This window comes from Salmo salar, chromosome 14, assembly GCF_965601325.2.
Source record: "Salmo salar chromosome 14, fSalSal1, whole genome shotgun sequence".
Lineage (NCBI taxonomy): Eukaryota > Metazoa > Chordata > Actinopteri > Salmoniformes > Salmonidae > Salmo > Salmo salar.
The window spans coordinates 24,281,706-24,299,294 of NC_138304.1; the positions used below are offsets into that span (position 1 = coordinate 24,281,706).

The following is a 17,589-nucleotide window of genomic DNA, read 5'->3' on the forward strand; positions in this document are numbered from 1 at the left end:
TCGCCGTAAAGCCTTTTTGAAATCGGACAATGTGGTTAGATTAACGAGAGTCTTATCTTTAAAATGGTGTAAAATAGTTGATTGTTTGAGAAAATGAAATTATGAGATATTTGCTGTTTTGTATTTCGTGCCATGCTATTTCACTGGCTGTTGAATAGTGTGTCCTGCAGCTAGCGTCCCACGTAGCCCTGAGAAGTTAAGAAGCAGGCTATGTGGCTTTAGGTTTCACAGTGCTGAGGGGCTGATCTCACCAGTAGGAGTTGATGATCTTGCAGAAGGCCAGCTCGCAGCACATCTTCAGGTTGCTCCGGTGCTCAGGGAGTTCACTACTGGAGCACTTCCCCGGGTCTACCTCACAGTTCTCATCTGACTCATACAACGCTTTGATGAACTCTCCTACAGTACCCAGGAAAAAATACAGACTGGGTTGAAGAACAGTAATACGGCATTGCCAAAAACCCATGGAATATTTTGAAAACCTGCCAATTCAGCAATCAATATAAGGTCATGTCTTCTATAATAAACCCTGCCCTCTCACCTAGTGCGTCATGCAGGTACTTCTGTCCCACCAGTTTGAGGTACTCCTCTATGGCCTTGGTGGCCAGAGTGTTCTCTCTGAAGATCAAGACGTCGTGGTCTGCACAGCGGTCCACCTCGGACATCACTAGATCTGTCAGGAAGTCCTGGGGAGGAGGAGAGGGAACTTTGATTTACTGAGAAAAACTGCAGTACGGTACTTAATGTACTAATGTGGGCAAATAGATGGAAGTTATGGTCAGTGTAGGGAGGGAGGCACAGTGGCAGACAATGTTATGAAAAAGATGAAGAGAAGTAGTCTTTACAGAGCAGAGATGGAGTTTCTAAAGTGTATGTATTACCTTGGCCCGTCCGGTGCTCTGTAGGATGTGAACCAGGGCACAGGCCATCTCCTCCTTGTTCTTCACACTGATCACCGGTTCCAGAACAGAACACAGCATGGTGTAGTTGTTAGTGATGAACTCTGCAAACTCCTTATACTGCTCCATGGGCAGGATGGAGATGGTCTGGAAGCGGGACTTGATCCGGATCGACGGCCCTCCTCCTTTACCCTTGCTGGTGGTGGGGGTACTGACTGGGTACCACTTCTCCACAAACTGCCTCCCTGTCACCCCCCCGATGGGGATGTTGACCAGGCCCACGTAGTTGTTCTTGTCCTTCTTCTTCTTCCTGTCCACGTCCTTGTAGATGTGCACGGTGATGCTACGGACAGACGGCAGGCTGTAGAACTCAAAGTGTTCCCCCCAGAACAGGCAGTCAGCCCGGGTTTTGCTGGTGGTGCGGGCGTATAGAATATCATCCAGGCACAGTTCACAGAAGTATTTCTTCTTGGGAGGCAGGTCCTTGGCTTCGATGATCCATAACCGGAGGACATTCTCAGTTCGTCGGCAGTTATCCTGGAAGACATCAAATGAGTACTGGATCAAAACATTTTTCTTTAACTAGGCAAGTCAGTTAAGAACAAATTATTATTTTACAATGATGGCCTACCAGGGAACAGTGGGTTAAGTGCCTTGTTCAGGGGCAGAATGACAGATTTTTACCTTGTCAGCTCGGGGATTCGATCCAGCAACCTTTCGCTTACTGGCCCAACACTCTAACCACTAGGCTACCTGCCGCCCCAATGGGGGGGGGGGAACAGTGACACTAAACTGACATTGTTAAGAAGATGAAATTGAAAAGAACAAGAAGTGAAGTTAAGGAGGATATTGTAGCATTAACTAGCATTAGGACAATGTAAAGGGCATCAATATGTCTATGTCCCAATTGGCACCCTATTTCCTACATAGTGCACTACTTTTGAAGGGAATATGGTGCGATTTGGGATGCAAACCTATGTCTCTGGTCTCACCTTGTTTGGCTGGACCGTCCTCCTCAGGTTCTCCATCCATTTGTCTCTCTCTGAGGCTGAGGAGCAGCTGAAACACTTACTTCCTCCTGAGTAGGTCACCTGGAGAAGACCGAGACAGAAGCACGAGGAGCATAACTAACAAGGTCTTCTATGCATTATATCACCTGTGATTTTATCAAAGACAAAGAACATACAGTAAAATTGTTCTGTAATGTAATGTAAAAATATAGCCTTGTTAAATCAGTAAGCTAAATGATCCAAGTAATATAATAATTTGCAATTTGTCAGTGTGCTCTTTTCACTATGCATCATCAGGATTGTGATCTTCCATTACTTGCTAAAAGCTTAAAGTTTTATCATCAAAGTAGTACTTCAAAGTAGTCAAACGGGACTAACTTCTGTTTAGACTTACCTCGAAGCAGAACTCCTGTCCCAATATGCTACTGTGGAGAGGTTTAACATAGACATCTTCCTCCATTCCCAGATCCAGGGCTTCTACTGCACTGCCCGGGCTGAGCAGGGACTCGTGAGAACACGACTCCTTTAACTTAGGAAGCCCTCGGGATCTGGAAGACAAAAATATGGCAGTTGGTTACAGTTTACAACATAACTTCTTCATTCACTGTAAAGTCCTTGGAGAATAAGAGCACCTCCTCCCAGCTGCCCACTGCACTGAGGATAGGAAACTCTGTCACCACCGATAAATCCACTATAATTGAGAATTTCAATAAGCATTTTTCTACGGCTGGCCATACTTTCCACCTGGCTACCCTTACTCCGGTCAACAGCACTGCACCCCCCACAACAACACGCCCAAGCCTTCCCCATTTCTCCTTCTCCCAAGTCCAGTCAGCTGATGTTCTGAAAGAGGTGCAAAATCTGGACCCCTACAAATCAGCTGGGCTAGACAATCTGGACCCTTTCTTTCTAAAATTATCTGCCGAAATTGTTGCAACCCCTATTACTAGCCTGTTCAACCTCTCTTTCGTGTCGTCTGAGATTCCCAAAGATTGGAAAGCCGCTGTGGTCATCCCCCTCTTCAAAGGGGGGGACACTCTTGGACCAAACTGCTACAGACCTATATCTATCCTACCCTGCCTTTCTAAAGTCTTCGAAAGCGAAGTCAACAAACAGATTACCGACCATTTCGAATCCCACCGCACCTTCTCCGCTATGCAATCTGGTTTCAGAGCTGGTCATGGGTGCACCTCACCCACGCTCAAGGTCCTAAACGATATCTTAACCGCCATCGATAAGAAACAATACTGTGCTGCCCTATTCATTGACCTGGCCAAGGCTTTCGACTCTGTCAATCACCACATCCTCATCGGCAGACTCAATAGCCTTGGTTTCTCAAATGATTGCCTCGCCTGATTCACCAACTACCACTCCGATAGAGTTCAGTCTGTCATATCGGAGGGCCTGTTGTCCGGGCCTCTGGCAGTCTCTATGGGGGTGCCACAGCATTCAATTCTTGGGCCGACTCTTTTCTCTGTATACATCAATGATGTCGCTCTTGCTGCTGGTGAGTCTCTGACCCACCTCTACGCAGACGACACCATTCTGTATACTTCTGGCCCTTCTTTGGACACTGTGTTAACTACGCTCCAGACGAGCTTCAATGCCATACAACTCTCCTTCTGTGGCCTCCAACTGCTCTTAAATACAAGTAAAACTAAATGCATGCTCTTCAACCGATCGCTGCCTGCACCTGCCCGCCCGTCCAGCATCACTACTCTGGACGGTTCTGACTTAGAATATGTGGAGAACTACAAATACCTAGGTGTCTGGTTAGACTGTAAACTCTCCTTCCAGACTCACATCAAACATCTCCAATCCCAAGTTAAATCTAAATTGGCTTCCTATTTTGCAACAAAGCATCTTTCACTCATGCTGCCAAACATACCCTCGTAAAACTGACCATCCTACCGATCCTCGACGATGTCATTTAGAAAATAGCCTCCAATACCCTACTCAATAAACTGGATGCAGTCTATCACAGTGCCATCCGTTTTGTCACCAAAGCCCCATATACTACCCACCACTGCGACCTGTACGCTCTCGTTGGCTGGCCCTCGCTTCATACTCGTCGCCAAACCCACTGGCTCCGGGTCATCTGCAATACCCTGCTAAGTAAAGTTCCCCCTTATCTCAGCTCGCTGGTCACCATAGCAGCATCCACCTGTAGCACGCGCTCCAGCAGGTATAACTCTCTGGTCACCCCCAAAGCCAATTCCTCCTTCGGCCGCCTCTCCTTCCAGTTCTCTGCTGCCAATGACTGGAACGAACTACAAAAATCTCTAAAACAGGAAACACTTATCTCCCTCACTAGCTTTAAGCACCAGCTGTCAGAGCAGCTCACAGATTACTGCACCTGTACATAGACCATCTATAATTTAGCCCAAATAACTACCTCTTCCCCTACTGTATTTATTTATTTTTGTCCTTTGCACCCCATTATTTCTATTTCTACTTTGCACTTTCTTCCACTGCAAATCTACCATTCCAGTGTTTTACTTGCTATATTGTATTTACTTCGCCACCATGGCCTTTTTTGCCTTTACCTCCCTTATCTCACCTCATTTGCTCACTTTGTATATAGACTTATTTTTCAACTATATTATTGACTGTATGTTTGTTTTACTCCATGTGTAACTCTGTGTTGTTGTATTTGTGAAACTGTTTGCTTTATCTTGGCCAGGTCGCAGTTGTAAATGAGAACTTGTTCTCAACTGCCTACCTGGTTAAATAAAGGTGAAATCAAAAAATTAAAATTCAGAGCATTCAAAGCATGGCAGAGTAACCTGCTCCAAGGCTCTAAATCCTAAAATGAGTCAAATGACCTTGGGCTCCTCCACTGACTAGTTGTATTATTCACTAGGTATACCACAGAAAGGAAATGGCCACTAACACAACACAAAAAGTTGGAGGACAATGAAAAAGTAATATACTGTAGCCCAGTGGTGCTCAACTGGTTTTGCCTCGGGATCCAAATTGAACCAGGTTGTCTCAGTCACGACCCAATATTTGCATCATGAAAAAGAATCGCCAAAATACAATCTGGAAAACTATTTTTAATGCTATATATTGATAGTAAATAATGTTACAATTATATGACAAGGGTACAAAATTCCCACCTCTTTCATTGTCAATAATAAAATGTTGCCCATATTCTTGATGAAGAATGTTAATAAACTCACTGGCTTGAGACCACAAAATCAACTAAAATAGCACTGCTAATAGCAGTATATTGAAAATACTGTGATTGAAGAAAAGTTGTTCAGAGATCATTATAAAAACGGTAGGTTCATTATAATGTCTACACACTTTCTACCAGGTTTAAGTCATTCAAGTTCAGATTGGAGATAATAATTTTTTTGGGACACCCACGAACCACTCAAAACCTCCCGACCCACCAGTTGAGAATCAATGCTGTCGCCTACATGTGATCCCAAAACACAACACAACCAGCTGTTGTCTTTCTGTAAGGAATTCAAGCTTTTTTCGTACTATTCCAGCATCCAACCACTCACTAGAACATTTCAGGAAGCAGTAATACCTACGAAAAACATCTAAACAGGCACTTGAAGGAATATCCCCAGAGCATCTCTCTCTGTAGCTCAATACATTCCCTTTGGGACGGTTCTCTTCTCTTCTCGGTTCTAGTTCGCTGTTCTTGGTTCTACTGCCTCTACCATACAGTCGCAACTCTTCATTCTACCCCCATGAAATGCTGAAAAGTGAAGAAGGACCAGCAGCTCCAATGCCCTTCGCTCTTCCTTGCTGCAGATTTCCTTTGATTCACAGATGGTAAACAGGGACCTGGGCTGGCCAATCCATTGGCCCCTTGGGCCAGTTTCCATAGAGATGCCCCTACAAGGAGACTTGACTCTCTAAAGCAGCTGCAGAGGATGACAGAGGGAGGATGTGCTGCTGTGCTCACAAACACCTTGGACAAAACAACCTGGGCTTTCCATCAGAGCACAACACTACAGGTAGTGGAGGGGAATGGAAGTCACTGGCTGAAGGTGTTGTTTAGCAAAGGACTATATGCGTTCCAACTGGCAAACCATTCATTTGAATGTTCAAAATGCAACAATATCAAAATGCTTCATGCGTTTATACATGATCATTGAAAATACATAACACAAAAACATACCCTTACATAATAGCCACATGGTAGGAGAGGGGGACATTAGTCAAAGGATAAAAATCACTGACAAATGTGTAGCAAGGTAACACATGCTTATTGAAAATGCACAACACAAAATGCATAATATGATAGCCACATTATAATATAATAACAGTAGCCTTACATAATCGCCACATGTCATTTACATTACATTTACGTCATTTAGCAGACGCTCTTATCCAGAGCGACTGAAAGATATATGCTCAAAATCCTGTGCTCTTTATGTTGAGGATAAAAAAAGATCACAGAAATGTTCCAAACGCACAAAATAAGTATTTCTCTAAAAGTTTGTGCACAAATTTGTTTACATCCCTGTTAGTGAGTATTTCTCCTTTGCCAAGATAATCCATCCACCTGACAGGTGTGGCATATCATGAAGCTGATTACACAGGTGTACCTTGTAACGGGGACAATAAAAGGCCACTCAAATGTGAAGTTTTGTCACACAACCCAATGCCACACAAGTCACAAGTTGAGGGGGCGTGCAATTGGCATGCTGATTGCAGGAATGTCCATCAGAGTTGCTGCCTGAAAATTGAATGCTCATTCCTCGATCATAAGCCGCCTCCAACGTAATTTTTGAGAATTTGGCAGTATTTCCAATCAGCCTCACAACCGCAGACCACACCATTCCACCATTTCACCTACAGGATCGTCTGAGACCAGCCACCTGGACAGCTGATGAAACTGTGGGTTTGCACAACCGAAGAAACTGCACAAACTGTCAAAGTCTCAGGGAAGCTCATCTCCATGCTCATTGTCCTCACCAGGGTCTTGACCTGACTGCAGTTCGGTTTCGTAACCAACTTCAGTGGGAATATGCTCACCTTAGAGGGCCAATGGCACGCTGGAGAAATGAGCTCTTCACGTATGAATCCCGGTTTCAACTGTACCGGGTAGATGGCAGACAGCATGTATGGTGTCATGTGGGCGAGCGGTTTGCTGATGTTAACATTGTGAACAGAGTGCCCCATGGTAGTTATGGTATGGGCAGGCATAAGCTATGGACAACAAACACAATTGCATTTTATTGGTGGCAATTTGAATGCACAGAGATACCGTGAAATAATCCTGAGGCCCAATGTCATGCCATTCATCCGCTGTCATCACCTAATTTTTCAGGAATGATAATGCACAGCCACATTACGTAAGGATCTGTACACAATTCCTAGAAGCTGAAAACGTCCCAGTTTTTCCATGGCCTGTATACTCACCAGACATGTCACACATTGAGCATGTTTGGGATGCTCTGGACCGACGTGTACGACAGCGTGTTCCAGTTCCCTCCAATATCCAGTAACTTCGCACAGCCATTGAAGAGGAGTGGAACAACATTCCACAATCAACAGCCTGATCAACTCTATGCGAAGGAGATATGTCGCGCTGTATGAGGAAAATGGTGGTCACACCAGAAACTGACTGGTTTTCTGATCCGTGCCCCTACCTTTTTTTTAAGGTATCTGTGACCAACAGATGCATATCTGTAATCCCAGTCATGTGAAATCCAAAGATTAGGGCCTAAAGTATTTCAATTGTCCTGATTTCCTTATATGAACTGCAACTCAGTCAAATCTTTGAAATTGTTGCATATTGCATTTATATTTTGTTCAGTGTAAATGACCATTTTCTATGGCAGTATAACATCACCAAGAAATATCTCATATGTATTAATTTGCAAGGGTAATGTACAAGCAATATTTCTTGGATAGATAGTAATGGACAGATCGTTGCAATTAGATTCTGATCTGTTGTCACTTTCAGTTGCTGGTAATCATTCATTCTTTAGAAGACAACTAAGTAGGCATTAGCGGTGGTTAATACCAAAGATTAATTGAAAGCAGTTAAAGCTGTTTATTCTGAATTACAGGACACCCTTGAGTGTCTGAAGGAAAGTAAGAGATTCCTGTCACGTCATGACCATAGTAAGTTGTTATTTTCTATGGTTGAGTAGGTCAGGGCATGACAGGGGGTAATTGTCTGTTTTTATATTTCTATGTTTAGTTTCTAGTTTTGTATTTTTAGGTTAGGTTTTGTTTGGCATGACCTCCAATTAGAGGAAGCCGGTTGTCGTTGTCTCTAATTGGAGGCCATATTTAAGTTGATGTTTGTCCCACTGGTGTTTTATGGGTGATTATTATGCCTGCTCTGCATCACGGCTTTCTTGTTTTTGTATTTCAAGTTTATAGTTTATTGCATTAGTTTCACGACTGAATAAAAGATGTGGAACTACGATCACACTGCGTATTGGTCCGATCCTTCCGAAAGCCCTGACAATTCCAGACAATCAATGGTGTGTTTACGAGTTATTGAAGACAGTGAGACAATTTAGGAGAAAGTAGTCTGGAGGCATTATTGTAATAAAATAAAGCTGTATACCATAATAACAATAGATTTGTCTGGGAGACTGTCTGAGAAGAGGCAAATCTTAGCCATTCTTTTAGGGAAACTTGGTTGGAAAAATCTAACAGTTAAAAGAAAAGACATTCAAGGCCCTTCTGAGAGGCCCTTTCAACATGATGTGTGTTATTCTAACTATAGTATGGTCATTGGCAATGTTCCCTCTAAGCTGCGCTCAGAAGCAAGAGATTGAACGTCATTGAATTCACTCCATTAGTTTGCACTATATAGATCAAAGTTTGTGATCAAAGCAACATTATGTCAGCCCCTTTTCAATGCAACAAACCAAAACAAATCTAACTTTGCAAGATTGAGTCTGTGATTTTGTAGTAGGCAGAGCCAGAGCGCAACGGAGTAGCATTCTATTGGCGGGTAGCTCTCGAGGGTTCTTGAATGCGCTCGTGAACATTTGTTGATATTCTTTGCTAGTTAGCGAGTTATTAGCCCAGTTATAGATAAGTATAGGTCAGCAATGGGGAGTTACTGCTGGCCACAAGAGCACAAAACGTGTAGGCTACATTTCAAGCAGTCGTTGAAAAGCAACTCAGGTAAAAAGCTTATGTCTTAAAGGGGCAGTGTTGTATTTCAGACAGGCTTGAATATGCAAATAAGCCAATAGGCTTAGGGGTAGCCAACATTGTCTAATTCTCTGTATGGTAATAATAATTAATTTTATTTTGTGAAGTTCTTTCTTGCATCACACAACGCAATACAATGCAATTTACTGTCACCTATTTGGCCCATGGTGTTACAGACCAAGTAAAAAAATCATTCATAATGTAAAAATGTTTTTTTATTTTTTTATTTTTTTAAGTCTCATGCAATGTAGGCCTGCATTGAACACCACATTTAGGCTACTGTAGGCTATATCATAGAAAAGCTATTTCCATGTGAAAATGTTATGGGATTTGCTCCATTGTTTTTGTTGGTAGACCTACATTATGCTCAAATAGCCTATTGGCTACTGCCTAAAACTGTAAGGGTACAGCCTCAGTGTTCACTGTAAACGTGCGCCGGAAGATGTACAAAATTCTCAAACGTAAAAATTTCCGCTCACAAGACCTAACATTTGCTCAGTGCCCCAAACAATTAGAGCGAACATTGGTCACGAGCGTTGTAGCGTTATTAGCCCAGTTATAGATCCGTTCTAGTCAGCAATGGGGGAGTGGTGGCGTCCTACAAGAGCACGAAACGTGTGCATTTCCAGCCATCTTTGAAAAGCAAGTCAGGTAAAGAGCTTTTTTTCTGTAAGGGGCAGCGTTGTATTTTGAGAATAAGCTAAGTAATCAATAAGCAGAGGGTTGCATAATTTTGTCTGATTCTCTGTAATAATGGTATGGGAATAATAATGAATTTTATTTTGTAAAGTGGTTTCACGTTATAAAATGCATCAGCATTTTCAGTCACTTCCTTGTCTGAAGGACAAGTGGATAAACAGGTTAGTGTCAATCCCTACATGTTTTCTTTTTCATGGACCTACATTCCATGAAAAAAAACACATTGAACGCCACACATTGGCTGCTACTGTAGGCTGAATGATAGAACAGCTATTTCCATGTTAAAATGTTATGGGATGCATTTTTCATTTTATGGTAGGCCACTGATAGTACTACATTATGATCAAATAGCCACAGTAGCCTACTTGGCCACTGTTATAACTGTAATTTAAAGCGGGTACAGCCTCAGTGTTTACAGTAAACGTGTGCCAAAAGTTGTACCAAATTTTCACAACGTTCAAGTTTGTGCTCAGCTGACCTGAAATTTGTTCAGTGCCCAATTGTTTTTGGAGGGAACATTGGTCACAAATACATAAATTATTCTGAAAGTCCATAGCCTTAATAATGAAATATGTTTGTCTTTTGAGGCATTTGGAGAATTGAGGTGTCGTTATCCTGATAGCATGCTGAGAAAACAAACTGTCTGTCTGTTGCTTTTGGCCACAATGGCCTGGCAAATAGTCTTCATTAATTATGTGGCCCATGTCTGGGTTAAAGCGTCATGGCCTACATACAACTATAAAACATCATCCTACCTTCCTACCTCACTGGCCAAGCATTAGAGCTGGGCAATATAGACAAATTCAAATCGTGATAAATTGCCTGAATTGATGCGATAACGATACATTTATAACAATGTGCACCAGTTTTTTTTTGTACTATTCTTTAAACAACTACTACTAGTCTGATGGTTGTAGCCACCAATTGTCCCATTAACATTAACCCATATTATCAACCTTATTTCACATCAAACTTGACATTTCTCTAGTATAGACTACTTATCATAATGAACGATATCAGCAAAATGCCTGCAATAAGTGCTTGGTATGGTCGGTGTCGATCATTTTCGGTTTATCGTCCAAGCTCTACCAAGTGTCACAATACCATTCTTCACTATTTATCAACTTATCTCCTTACAGGACAGTGCTTCTTGCATGAAGATGACCTATACCTACCATGGGATGTGTTCCAAATGGCACCTCTATTATTCCCTTTTCCATAGGGCTCTGGTCAAAAGCAGTGGACTATTTAGAAGAAAAAAATGTATATAATATATATATATGTTTTATTGTCACATACAAGAGATAGGTGCAGTGAAATGTGTTGTTTTACAGGGTCAGCCATAGCAGTACAGTGCCCCAGGAGTAAATTCGGATTAAGTGTCTTGCTCACCTTGTCGACTTAGGTATTCGAACCAGCAACCTTTCGGTTAGTGGCCCAACGCTCTAACCACTAGGCAGAATAGGGTCCCATTTGGAACACACCCTACATCTCAGATTTGCAACATGCTTACAAAGCATGATTGCTTAAGTTCCCCATATACAAAGGGAACCCATTTTCTTCACGTTACCTTGCTTGTAAAGTGTCACAACAAAGTTATCAACCAGGTAGTCTTTAGACTGTTATTTTGAAGAACAGAAGCTTATAAAGGGGATCACACAAAATCCCACACACAAGGGAGTGGGATGTGCTGATGCCTACCCATTGGAACAAGTAATATGAGTAGCAACAGAGGAGAGAGAAAGCAGACACCTCGGCCTTCTTCTTTCAGGTCTGCAGCCGCCTCACTAATTACTAGCGCACATCCATCCATTGTGCCTGTGTCTTCTGCAGAGGACATATGTGCCCCCGTAATCTCCTGGAATCAGCCATTTTAACATACCTAGCCAACTGAATTATGTAAACCCAGATTAAGGATTTGGGCAGAAACACATCTGCCCTCTCAATACAGCGATGGATGCCACAGATGCATACATACAACAATGCTACTTATGTGATTCACAACCTGGGTATTTATTGAGATCTGTACCTGTGTGTCACAGTTAGGCTAAAGTCGTAAACACATTGTGGGCGGTAAGGTCATTTGTTGTGCTTTGAGCCGTTTCATAACACTGTTTATGAGAACATGAGAAATATGCATTATGTTGAGAACAATCAGTGTGTATATCAGTACCGAAGTGGATAACTAGCCTACATACTGAAATTCATCACAGAGCACTTGTGGTGAAAAAGCTAACACTAGAGTACATTTCTGAGGGAGTCTGCTCTTTAAAAACCTGCTGCTGACCCCCATCCACAAAGTCTTTTGAAAGCTAATCAGATTGCCTGTCTGAACGCCAGCCCTCACCATGTCCACTGCATTAGGATGGAAACCTGATACGTCTAATGGGAGGAAGGATAGGAACTTACTCGGCTGTGACCAAGTCCTTGAATTAACAAAATGCTGCCATATGATTCTGAACTGGTAGTACTTTGAAGCAGAATCACATACAATTCAACCTGGCATGATATTGCATGTTGTAACTGCAGTTCATTTCTATAATTCAGCTGGTTCAGATGGGACAAAAACAGTGTACTATTGTGTAGTATTGTTCCAGTAAACATGTACATTACAGTTTAGTCATTTAGCAGACGCTCTTATCCAGAGCGACTTACAGTAGTGAATGCATACATTTCATGTCTTTTTTTGTGTGTTTGTACTGGCCCCCCGTGGGAATCGAACCCACAACCCTGGCGTTGCAAACACCATGCTCTACCAACTGAGCCACAGGGAAGGTATGAAACAACAAAACATCATCAGCTTCCAGTACTCTACTCAGCAAACTGGATGCAGTCTATCACAGTGCCATCCGTTTTGTTACCAAAGCCCCTTATAGCACCCACCACTGCGACTTGTATGCTCTAGTCGGCTGGCCCTCGCTCCATATTCATCGCCAGACCCACTGGCTCCAGGTCATCTACAAGTCTATGCTAGGTAAAGCTCCGCCTTATCTCAGCTCACTGGTCACGATAACAACACCCACCCGTAGCACGCACTCCAGCAGGTATATCTCACTGGTCATCCCCAAAGCCAACACCTCCTTTGGCCGCCTTTCCTTCCAGTTCTCTGCTGCCAGTGACTGGAACGAACTGCAAAAATCGCTGAAGCTGGAGACTTGTATTTCCCTCACTAACTTTAAACATCAGCTATCTGAGCAGCTAACCGATCGCTGCAGCTGTACATAGTCCATCTGTAAATAGCCCACCCAATCTACCTACCTCATCCCCATATTGTTTTTATTTACTTTTCTGCTCTTTTGCACACCAGTATCTCTACTTGCACATCATCATCTGCTCATTTATCACTCCAGTGTTAATCTGCTAAATTGTAATTATTTCGCTACTATGGCCTATTTATTGCCTACCTCACGCCATTTACACACATTGTGTTATTGACTGTGCACTTGTTTATTCCATGTGTAACTCTGTTGTTGTTTGTGTCGCACTGCTTTGCTTTATCTTGGCCAGGTCGCAATTGTAAATTAGAACTTGTTCTCAACTAGCTTACCTGGTTAAATAAAGGTTAAATAAAAAAATAAAATCACATTTTACAGCAGAGGAAACATGACCCATCTACATGACCCATCTATAAATCTATAAACCAATTAGATCATTATAAATGTAGCAAACAATGCGTTGGTCATTCAGCTCAGCGTTCTCTAAGTAGGAGACATGCTGTCCACAGAACTAGAATGAGTTCTAGAATGAGTTCTCATTCTATTTCTATGATGCTGCCCTACCTGAAGTACAGCGACTTGGCCATGTGGGAATTCCTGGCCCTCCTTAAGAGTGAATAGGAAGGCGCTGGTCGCCATGGCGGCCATGCTGATGTTGTAGTATGGTCCTTACTGGGAGTCACTCACATTAGTTAACCATGGCAGAGAGAGGCTGCATCTCCGCCTCACTCTGACCATTATCCCTGACTCCTGCTGGCTCTAATGCCTCTAAAGTCCACTTTCACTACTCTGGCTCACGGGGCAGGCAGACGTCATCCACATGGGCGTACAGTCCTACACAGTGACAGATGTCATGTCAGCCTGAGCAAAGCTCGACAGTACTATATGCACGTAGCCTACCAGCTACCCGCTCAGCCACTAGCATAGATAGATACAGTACTTCTCTATGGCCGCTAGCCTGTTCATCACTAACTCTGTAGGCTACAATCTGCACAGAACAGTCAGAGTGAGTGAGTGACTGAGTATCTGTGTAGTGGTTGAAGCTGCATATTTTGCCTGGCGAACGGAGCTGCATATCAACGGTTGGCACGGCCCTCGGCAGGCGGCAAAGAGCCCAGCATGGGGAAGACCCCATCTCAGAGCAAAGAGGAAGCCCGCCAGGCAGGGACCCGCATGGGGAGGAGGGGGGCAGGCAACTCACTGACATTGCCCACTGTCTGCTGCCCCTCCGCCCCCCTCCTCAGAACAATACTATTCAGCAAACTCACTGCAGCGTTGAGAACCCCAAATATATCAACATTAGCTCCCTGTTCAGACCAACGGAGGGAGGAAGCGCACTGTGGAATACAATTGTCTTGGTCTCACATGCATGGATACAACAATGCCTAATTGTCCTATTATATTGACTGCATGCGAGGGAGGGAAGAAAGCAGTCAGGTTTACAGTAAGGCCATTATTTCACAGGCTTATAATCCTGGAATCAAAGACAGATCTCAGAATAGCACTCAGGACTGATAATGGATGGGAACATAATGTGGGAACATAAGATGTGGCTATGTTCTTAAAAGGCTGTACAACCCCCCCGCCTTTCTTCCACATTTTAATATCTACAATATCAGCTATACTTTGGTGGTGAAAAATGAATAACCAAATGATGATCAGTAGATAGGCCTAAATCCACTCATAGAGAGGCAGAATTAAGAAAAGAGATGTGAATTCAGTTCCTTGGTATTAAAACATTAAAAAAATATGGAAGGAGAGAATTGAACAGCCTACCTGTCATTTTCTGAAGGTCTCAGGGAGGGCAGTCTGAAGCTGGTGTTGCGGTCCAGTTTGGTCTGACTCTTCGTCCGCTTTATGGATCCCTTCAGTCGTTTGCTGAAAAACCCCTGAAAAACACAACAGAAGAAATGACCTTCAGGAGAAGTGCTACACTCAGAGACGCACATTTGTTAGTATGTCTGGCTGTCTCTACTGTGGGCATCAGCAGCTGTTGCAACTAGTCTGTCTGCATTGGGAGAGCTGCTGTACCAATGAATGGCTAATGTGTCACACCGGTCATAAACTCTGTCAGTTCAGAATTTCCAATGAATGTTGTGTAATGTGTAGCCTACATAGAACTAGAATGAAGTTTTGTACAACACTATCACTGTCTTAGATTTTGTTTGCTCATTTTGTGATATAGTAACTACAGTGTGACTGACCAGCTGACCACAATGACCACGTTGGAGAGTGAATTCCATTGTCATGCTCTGGTGACACATAGGAAACTGGTAGTGTATTGTGAAATAACCCCACTCAGACTGAATACTATGACGAGGTCACATTGAAACCAATAGGGGTCTTGAGTCAGAGCTGAGACGGGGTGTAGTCAGTGACCTTTTACCCCAGTATTACTCACATCTAACACCCAATCACTTCCTTGAGCTTTTTCTGCTTCATTTACAGTGAAGGGTGAGATATCAAATAAAACATGGAGATATATTATATAGGTATATATATATCCAGATCATGTTTTATTTGATATCTCACCCTTCACTGTAAATTAAGCAGAAAAAGCTCAAGGAAGTGATTGGGTGTTAGATGTGAGTAATACTGGGGTAAAAGGTCACTATATATATGCAATTGTTGTTCTTTTATGACTTAATTCAATGGTTGAAAGAAGACACTTGTAATTTTGAAATTATTCATAGGCAGATATTGTATATCTTGGAGTAGTGTATAATGCTTACCCTGGCCTGTATATTGACATAGGATATGGTAATGCAACACAGAGTACATATTGTGACCTCTGACAGTGAGAGAGTATTGCTAAGTCTGCAAAGGAAAGCCATGTTACTTATTAGCAAAGCTGCAATAAACACTAGGAAGTGCACTCCACTATAATTAGATGTTTATATGCTTTGTAAAATTATTCACAATGAGGAGAGGTAGAGAGAAATAAAACATTTTACGTCCACAGAGAGGACAGGAGGTCTGTCAGCTTTTTGTCACTCTCATTCACCTTGGCAGTGTGGAGGAGGTGAGTTTCAAACAGCTCATTTTCAGTCAGAGACAATAACAGCACAATCCTCTCCCCTATGCTCCCATGGGTGCCTGAATTTATAAAGCCTGTTGTGTCAGCACAAGCTGACGGCAGTCATCACTGACTTGGTCCACAACCAGCACCTGGTTGGGGGATGTTACAGTAGATAGAAGCTACTCAATAGTGAGGGCTGAGAGTGCCAGGAACCTAGACGTCTCTAATTAGAAGTGCTGATCTAGAATCAGTGTTGCCTTTTAGATCATAATGAATAAGATTACACGGACCTGATCCTATCAGCACTCCCACTCTTCAGACACCCTGAATCTCTCTTACTTGAAACAGCCAGGTTACACCATTGGGAACATTCAGTGGTGGAAAAAGTACCCAATTGTCAAAGTATAGATACGTTAATAGAAACGTACTCAAGTAAAAGTAATCCAGTAAAACACTACTTGAGCAAAAGTCTAAAAGTATTTGGTTTTAAATATACTTAAGCATCAAAAGTAAATTTAATTGCAAAAATATACTTAAGTATCAAATGTAAAAAAAAAAAAAAATCTTATATTAATCAAATCAAAGTGTATTTGTCACATGAACCGAATAAAACAGGTGCAGACCTTACCGTGAAATGCTTACTTTCAAACTGTTAACCGACAATGCTGTTTTAAGAAAAATAGAGTTAAGAAAATATTTACTAAATAAACAAAAGTAACACAAAATAACAAAAACGAGGCTACAGTATATACAGAGGGTACAGGTACCTAGTCAATGTGCTGGAGAACAGGTTAGTCGAGGTAATTGAGGTAATATGTACACATTGGTAGGGGTAAAGGGGCAAAGCAGACGGCACCATTTTCTTGTTTTTAAAATTCATGGACAGCCAGGGGCACACTGCAACATTATTTACAAAAGATGCATTTGTGTTTAGTCAGTCCGTCAGAGGCAGTAGGGATGATCACGTGTTTTCTTGATAAGTGCATGAATTGGACCATTTTCCTGTCCTGCTAAGCATTCAAAATGTAATAAGTACTTTTGGTTGTCAGGGAAAATGTATGGAGTAAAAAGTACAATATTTTCTTTAGGAATGTAGTGGAGTACAAGTTGTCAAAAATTGAAATAGTAAAGTACAGATACCTAAAAGAAAACTACATTAGTAGTATTTTTTAAGTATTTTTACTTTACACCACTGGGAACATTCCCATATTGCTGTGCAGGTAAAATAGCTTGTCTATAGAAACGGACAAACATTTAAGCAGACAAACATGAGTCACCTACCCACTAGTGGAAGTAGGCTAGACCCTTTGGTGAATCTAAAACATGACATAGAAAAAAATGTAAGCTATCAGAGACCTTTTTAAAAGTAGAAGTTTTTCTTCAAATGTAGAAGTTGTTCTTCATCTATCCTTAACAAAATCTTCTAAGCGCGTAACAAGAAACCCTATAACAGGCCAGAGATATGAGTTACGGTGATGCATGGCCCAATTCTTTTGGCTATAAATATCACCAAAAACATGTCTCTGCGTTTTCGCAGTCCTTTGAGGCACACTCCCACATAGTCTCTGATTAGGAGGCAAAAGTTTTCATATATATATATA

At 42.2% G+C, this 17,589-nt stretch overlaps 1 protein-coding gene across 6 annotated transcripts in view; it reads right to left on the reverse strand.

Moving 5' to 3' along the window:
- The window catches only part of LOC106569068 (ras GTPase-activating protein nGAP), a 100,393-nt gene that overhangs the window by 16,327 nt on the left and 66,477 nt on the right, over window positions 1–17,589 (reverse strand). For all 6 annotated transcript variants that reach the window (XM_014140017.3, XM_014140016.3, XM_014140015.3 and 3 more), the window contains 6 exons: window positions 14,746–14,858; window positions 2,301–2,454; window positions 1,889–1,987; window positions 879–1,433; window positions 539–683; window positions 252–396 (listed from right to left, as the gene is read on the reverse strand). In XM_014140017.3, the coding sequence (XP_013995492.2) occupies window positions 252–396; window positions 539–683; window positions 879–1,433; window positions 1,889–1,987; window positions 2,301–2,454; window positions 14,746–14,858 (1,211 nt within the window). The remainder of the gene's footprint in view (window positions 1–251; window positions 397–538; window positions 684–878; window positions 1,434–1,888; window positions 1,988–2,300; window positions 2,455–14,745; window positions 14,859–17,589) is intronic.